Genomic DNA, 6,823 nt, shown 5'->3' on the forward strand with positions numbered 1-6,823 from the left:
TCTACACCTGCTTAAACCGTGTGAAGATGTTTAACATTACTTTACTAATAGGCAAACTATATCAATCATGCTTTCTGTCACTGAGACTTACTGGTCAATATTTAGATCGACGTATCCGCGCAGTTTGTTGTGGTTTGGTTTGGTTTTATTTAGTATTGTTTAACGTCCTATCAACAGCTGTGGTCATTTAAGGACGGCATCTCCTTTGTGCAAGATGCATGCGTGTAGTGTATGCGTGTGTGTTTGGGAGGCTGCGATATGTTCGTGTTTTTTGTGGATATAAGACACAAAATGTTCTATGTTGATATATATTACTCTAGGGCTTAAATACGTTTTACAGTTCCAGTGAAAGTATTCGTTAAACATACATGTTAATGACGCTGACACGGACACCAACGTAAACAAATAAAGTCATGTTTACAATCCATTATGTAATCTAAAGTACAGATACGTCGGAAATATTTGAGTTAATGGACAACTAAGGAATTCAAGTAATAATGAGGATCAGTTATCTGAGCTGACAAGCAGTTGATGAACATGCCTTATATAAATCCAAATAATTTTATTATTGTGTATTACACCATGTTCATCGTTTCCACACACTAGTGGTGTTTTGGACGACATCGTGGACAAATCACTTATTTTTTTCAATTTATATAGGGCCAATGTGTTTTTTAGCTTGTGTATTAAGATAAAGTTTGTCTTTGTGCTTAATTATCATTATTTGTTTATAGTTGTTAAAAACTCGTTTGTGTGGCGTTTCCTAAAATGAGTGAAAATTATAACTTTTTTTAAAAGGCAACTGTACTAAAGAAAGCTCTGAAAATGTTTAGAAAGAAATATATGTCACAAAACATCAATGTTATTTGAAAATTTGACGGGTAAACTATGACTTTTTATCATATTGTGAATTTTGGAGACAATTTGCATCAAGTGACATCTTAAATACGTTACTGATGGGCCTCCATATGTGTATTAACTTTTACCACGAATTCAGGTGACGTCATATATACATGCGGTCTACGTAACCAACATTTTACAAACTGCGCTAGTAAATAAACGAGCCCGGTAATCACGGGTGTGTTTTAAGGTAAGCTCATAGTAAAAGACTACATAAATGTTTTGATTTTATTAACAGCTTTTCGGTCGTAATCACGCTTACGCGCCGAAGTTTAATTGCCACGAATTCTGGGAAAGCGAGGGTAAGCATTTAAAATGTTTCACATTTTCCCGAAATTTTATTTAGTGCTGTAGAACAAATATTGGCAAAATCATTCTCTTTGTAATATCGTTAATAGTATAAGGCAGTGTAATATGCATAATGCTTGTGAGAAGGATAATTGCAGTTCTATTCGGGTGGTAACTATTGAATTTCACAAAGATGTAATTTTGCATGTGAATAGCATTGTAAACATTATAGATTTGATTATTTGATAATATCCGCTCTTTTTTATATAAATTCCCTGTGGCCAAACAAATTAACAAAATATAGATCGATGCCTGTAATCATTTCCCGATATCATCACACATAAGTCACCGATTTTCTGGGAACAGCATGGTAACGGAAACACGCAATGTATCAATGTATTGATGATAACTAATTCCACCGTTTAAATCTGTGTACACTACCACACAGCGAAGAGACACAGCATATTTGTATATTTTCTATAAAGAGTAAACTTTATCCAATGATAATTTCTAGAAATTTGACTAAGCCTTTCTAATTGATTATAGATAAGCATTCGTTTAAATATCCGAGATGGTGTATATTATGTGTGTTCGCGCTGTCTCCAGCCTGCATGGTAAGTTCGACACTCAGTATCATGTTAATATTTTGTTTAATTGTTAACGCCCGAATGTATCTTACAACTAACAAACAAGTCATTATTCATAGTACTGGAATTCAAATTCAAACTATCTATGTTTCATGTTCATGTTTATTAGGGATTGAATCATGGTATGGTAGGTTCATTTAATGACTTTTCCTAGTGGTAATTTGATGACGGATTAGTCTGTAGACAACTTGGCCGTTCAATTCATTTATTTTTCTTTGCAATTAAAATGTATTGATATCCTAAAGTCGCTTCCGTTGTTGGCGTGCTCGCCAAAATTGACGGTGACGTGATCTAGTTTTTAAGCTATCATGTAGTCCAACCTTGATAGAGATGATTTATATTACATTTGCTTATTTTATTCAATCTTCTGACAAAATTATAACATAAAGGTAATCACAGAAGGATTTGAAAACCAACTTTGTGTTTGCATATATTCCTCCGTATGACAAACAGACGCGTTTCATTCCTTTCCTCTGTAATGAGGAAAAAAAAGATTGTGCGTTTCAAATGGAAAAGTAAATCAATCATCTATCCTATATTGTATGTATTGTAATTGATTTCGGGCATACCGTATCTATTGTCACTCGCGTGAGTGTTACGTTCATGTATCAGGATAAAATGTGGTAGAATCTGCTGTGAACGTCTTTGTCCTCGAGGTGCGTCGTAACCTTGGTAGCCACAGTTATCTCTTTTGAATAGTGGCACGGTTCATAACTAACACATTACATAATATTATATTTGGAATTAACCAGAACTTTTCAGAATTGTAGGGGTTTTCGCAAATCCCCTTCTGGTTCAACAGTAGTTAAGACAAAATTGTCAAAGTTCAAACGTTTTGGCCCCTTGCATCACCGATGAGCCCTAGAAGAACGAAACAGCTATGTGATGCATTGTAATTTATATTTGGTTTTCTGTATATATTACCAAAGGTGCAATAACTTGTATGTGCGTCACGTCACATTCACCTGTAAAGAAATACACATTGGAATCATTTTCTTGTTTTTGTTGCTTAAAATAAACAGCATTTAAGACCATTCATTTACACACCTTCAGAAAAGAAAACAGCAACAACTGCAGCGCCACTTTCCTCTAGAAAGGACCTACATGTACGCAACATGAAATTGCTCATATTTGTTATGATGATCGGAGATATGACATCGGCAAATCAACCGCCCAAAAGAGACATTAGTCATGACATAGGCGTCTATGCGTCACTCCGACCATTCTCGATGATGGAGTGTGTTGTTAAGTGTGGCCAGAGCCCTATCTGCAACTCCGTGCTACTGGAGGTAAAAACGAAAACCTGTTTTCTTAATAGGAACGTCACAAAAGGATCTTTGGTAAGCATGAGAGGATACAAGTATAGCGAGAAAGCCGACCCGACAAAGCCGGTGAGTCATAATACTTGTTACGCTGTTTTGATGTTTCAATATTAAAACTGTTAATGGTAGGGCATTGTTTGTGAAACACATTCATTATTAAATATTATGTTCTCCAAGATAGCCACACTCACAGCCATTCATGTGTGGATGTACATGTTATAACAATACGGTAACAGAAATGGGAAATATATTTATCATTATTTCATAAGCAAATTCCTCAAGCCACCACTCGTATTTCTGTGGTATATGCTATGTTAACAGTTATGATTTGTAAATTTTATTTTGACATTATTAAGTTTACGAGAAGTAAAATTGTAGCATCTTCCATGCTTTAAAAAATTGAGACAAATTATAATTGCTTCAATTGAAGTTTCTGTGTTTCGTTTTCTATTGTATATTTCCGGGATGTGCTAATCCGTCAATGCGCCTATCTGTTCAAATTCGATAATGCGCTATAATTTGAAAGCGCTTAAATAGGTCCGATCACAGTACAAGACATGTATAATGGTTTAATGGTTTCTATGTACATGGTGTATTACCAATAATATTTAATACCTTAGAAAATCTCGAATGTCATCTCAATAAGAAAATCTATCCAAAAGCATTTTTAGAATAGATTCAATTAACATTGATTGAATCATCGCGGTGATCATGCACGATGTGATTACGAGAATATGTAAGATTATTTTTCCACTTTGTAAAATAACTGATAATTAAACAAACTCGAAACAAAATTATCATTTCCAATTGGAACAGTTTGATTGAATAGTATATCTGCTCTGATGCTGTATCCACCAATACGTTTGTTGCACTTGGTATTAAAATCCTTATATGATTTATATCAAATTTCAGGAACGCGTTCAGCAGTGCTTTGCCAACTTCATGAAGGAAATGGAAGCATGTTCTGAAAATAGAAACAGTAAGCTTCAACTGAGGAAAAAAATATTTTAGTGATCTTTTTTTTTTTTTTTTTTCAATATGGTGAACAACTAGAAGTTGTTTGATCGGCAACCATGTGAAATTTTCTTGTATGCTTTGCTGAACTATATCGATAGTGAAATATTCTTGACAGAAATATGAAATATCGATCTACTACCAGAAAACCCCCAAACCATGATGTTAAAATATATACCAATTATTATCAATAAGATATGGATTGAAAAAAAAACACAAAAAATCCATATCCGAAAAAAATACTGTTTCAAAAAAAATGAAAGTAAATAAACAATTGTTAGATTTCTTAATGTTGTTGATATGTATGAAAAGTGTTCTTGGTTTCACAATATCTGTATGTTTTTGTATGTAAGAATAATTGTGTTTCAGATAATACAACACCTGTTGAGCAAACGTCCGATAAAGCTACTATGAAACCAACCAGTACAACAACACCTATTACTACAACATCAGAGATACCTACATCTGAAATATCATTACCACCTATGGAAACAACAACAACAACAGCAGCAGCAGCAGCAATGACAACAACAGCACAAAAAACAACCGAAGCTTCTATTACAACACCAACAGCAGAAGCAACGACAACAGCACTAACAACAACAACCGAAGCTTCTGTTGCAAACACAGAGCAGCCATGCCCTGACTATTATCAACCGATTTCTAAATTTGACCCTCCGATCTGCTGCCGTATTGAATTAAACCCAGCTTCATACTCCGAGGCGGAGTCGTTTTGCAAGAAAGATGGGTCGGCCTTCGTACTTCCAGACAGTCTCGAACGACTTGATGCAATCAAGGAGGCCATTTTTGAGGCAGCGAAGGTAACAAGTAAGTAACTATATTATATCTATCGAGGGGATTACAGTATTGCCCACCATAGTTAACCACAAACTTGTAACTTTATTAATTTTGTATCAGTCCATACGAGAGACCATGTGTTTAGTGATACGTAGGGTTGTTATTTTTTTCTGAATACTTAATTAAAATACGTTCTAAGATGAGTGCCAGTTTAAGTCGAAATGTGTGTCAGAATATATCCTTACTATACTATTCACTCTAATTATTGCTTTGCTTTAGACCTTCAGCAAATAATATGTTGAAATGTTCAAATGTTACCGGTGAATTAAGACAACGAAGTTATATAAGGCTTTGCGCAGAAATGAATAGCCGATATGTAGGTCAAGAGAATCAAGATTTAGGGGAAATTTAGAAAGGATATTGACTAAGCCCTGCCGAGGGCTAGACAAAGAAACGATAAGGATTCTAAGTATAGTAGTGAGTTGAAAAGGTCAAGGTCGGCTATTCGAATGTTTTCGAAGTATATGACGATACACGAAACTCAAGATTCTGCAGGGGGTCCATATCAGTAGTCGCCAATGATCATGCATTTAGTATGCCAGCAGGGCTAAGCAAGTGATTGATTATTAACGGGAAATGTGGAAACATGGAGAGCATTATCGTACACCTATGTGTGTATCAAAGAAAACATTAAGAACACCATTGTGTTAAAACTGACAGTGCCAGTAAAAAAGCTTTCAATTGAAACTTTTTTTTTTAATTTCAAATGTTTTTCTTCTGGTTTTGATATCTTCCCCATCTCTTCAGACTATCCTTTCTAAGGAAGTGCCGACATTTTTGTTAGTCGGCACTTCCTTAGAAACGATAGTAGGAAGAGATTTAGAAGATCTCAAAACCAGAAAAAAAATGAATTTTTCTTTTACTTTTTAATCTCAATTAAAAGCTTTTTAACTAACACTACCAGCTATAATATGCATTATTTTGTCAATGCTATCAATTATGGTCATTTCACTTATCACGCCTTTAAAGATAATGCATATATAATCAACCCAAATTGAAAAGGAAGACTTCTAACTGTATTTGTTCTTTCTATAATTCATATCCGTGTGAATGGGAGTTTTGCGAAATTCGTAAAAATAGAAATACAAAGTAAGTAGGTGAATCAAATGATACAATGTTATTTTTGTTCTTCAATTTTTCATAGCGACACCTCACATGATATGGATTGATGCGTCTCGTATCTCACATGACGGTACGTGGAAAACAGGTGAAGATGGACCGTTTGATTATGACGTTTTCCTGAGGTCAAATTTTGATTCAAGTAACACAAACGAAGGCAACTGTCTTGGTATGCTCTTTACTCCACCAAGGAACATATCTGGCTGGTTAGCCACAAACTGTTCCACTCCAGCCTGGTATGTCTGCACCCCAGTCACTGCCTCTAGCTCTGCTTATGATTATCCTTGATCACAAAATTGACAATCGGAAAATCACTTGGACATTTCTCGTATTCCAGGAAAAGCACTGATCGAACCAATGAAATGTAACCAGGTCAAACATGGTTCCTAAAACATGCATGTTCAATCAAAGAAAATAATTTAAAAATCACATTGAAAAACAAAATCTTAGTCAAACCATTGTTTGATTTTTAAATTGACAATCAATGGGGTTAATACATTTGTGTGTGTGTTACGTTCATTTTTTGTGAAATAAAATCATATATAAATATCAGCTTTATATTTTGATATGTAATGACTTTTAAAAAATATTAATATGCTGTCAGAAAATGCGAATGTCTGTTGATGTTTTACGTACTCGTGTAAATACGTGATCGAAATTGTTAAAGGGGCGAAA

At 34.5% G+C, this 6,823-nt stretch overlaps 1 protein-coding gene across 1 annotated transcript; it reads left to right on the forward strand.

Annotated features, from left to right (window-relative positions):
• Positions 1-2,898: 2,898 nt before the first annotated feature.
• Positions 2,899-6,598, forward strand: LOC110462187 (uncharacterized protein C1235.01-like). Its single transcript, XM_021516030.1, has 4 exons — positions 2,899-3,226; positions 4,070-4,136; positions 4,541-4,999; positions 6,174-6,598. The coding sequence occupies exons 1-4, from the start codon at positions 2,951-2,953 to the stop codon at positions 6,434-6,436; spliced, it is 1,065 nt and encodes a 354-aa protein (XP_021371705.1). The 5' UTR covers positions 2,899-2,950; the 3' UTR covers positions 6,437-6,598.
• The last annotated feature ends 225 nt before the right edge of the window (positions 6,599-6,823 follow it).

The sequence above is a fragment of the Mizuhopecten yessoensis genome, unplaced genomic scaffold (assembly GCF_002113885.1).
Source record: "Mizuhopecten yessoensis strain PY_sf001 unplaced genomic scaffold, ASM211388v2 scaffold10759, whole genome shotgun sequence".
Taxonomy (NCBI): Eukaryota; Metazoa; Mollusca; class Bivalvia; order Pectinida; family Pectinidae; genus Mizuhopecten; species Mizuhopecten yessoensis.

Bases quoted from the DNA above. Each gene is read 5' to 3' on its own strand.
- LOC110462187 (XM_021516030.1), top strand. From the start codon at position 2,951: ATGAAATTGCTCATATTTGTTATGATGATCGGAGATATGACATCGGCA. The intron at 3,227-4,069 runs GTGAGTCATAAT...ATCAAATTTCAG, and splicing joins AAGCCGACCCGACAAAGCCG to GAACGCGTTCAGCAGTGCTT. The intron at 4,137-4,540 runs GTAAGCTTCAAC...ATTGTGTTTCAG, and splicing joins ATGTTCTGAAAATAGAAACA to ATAATACAACACCTGTTGAG.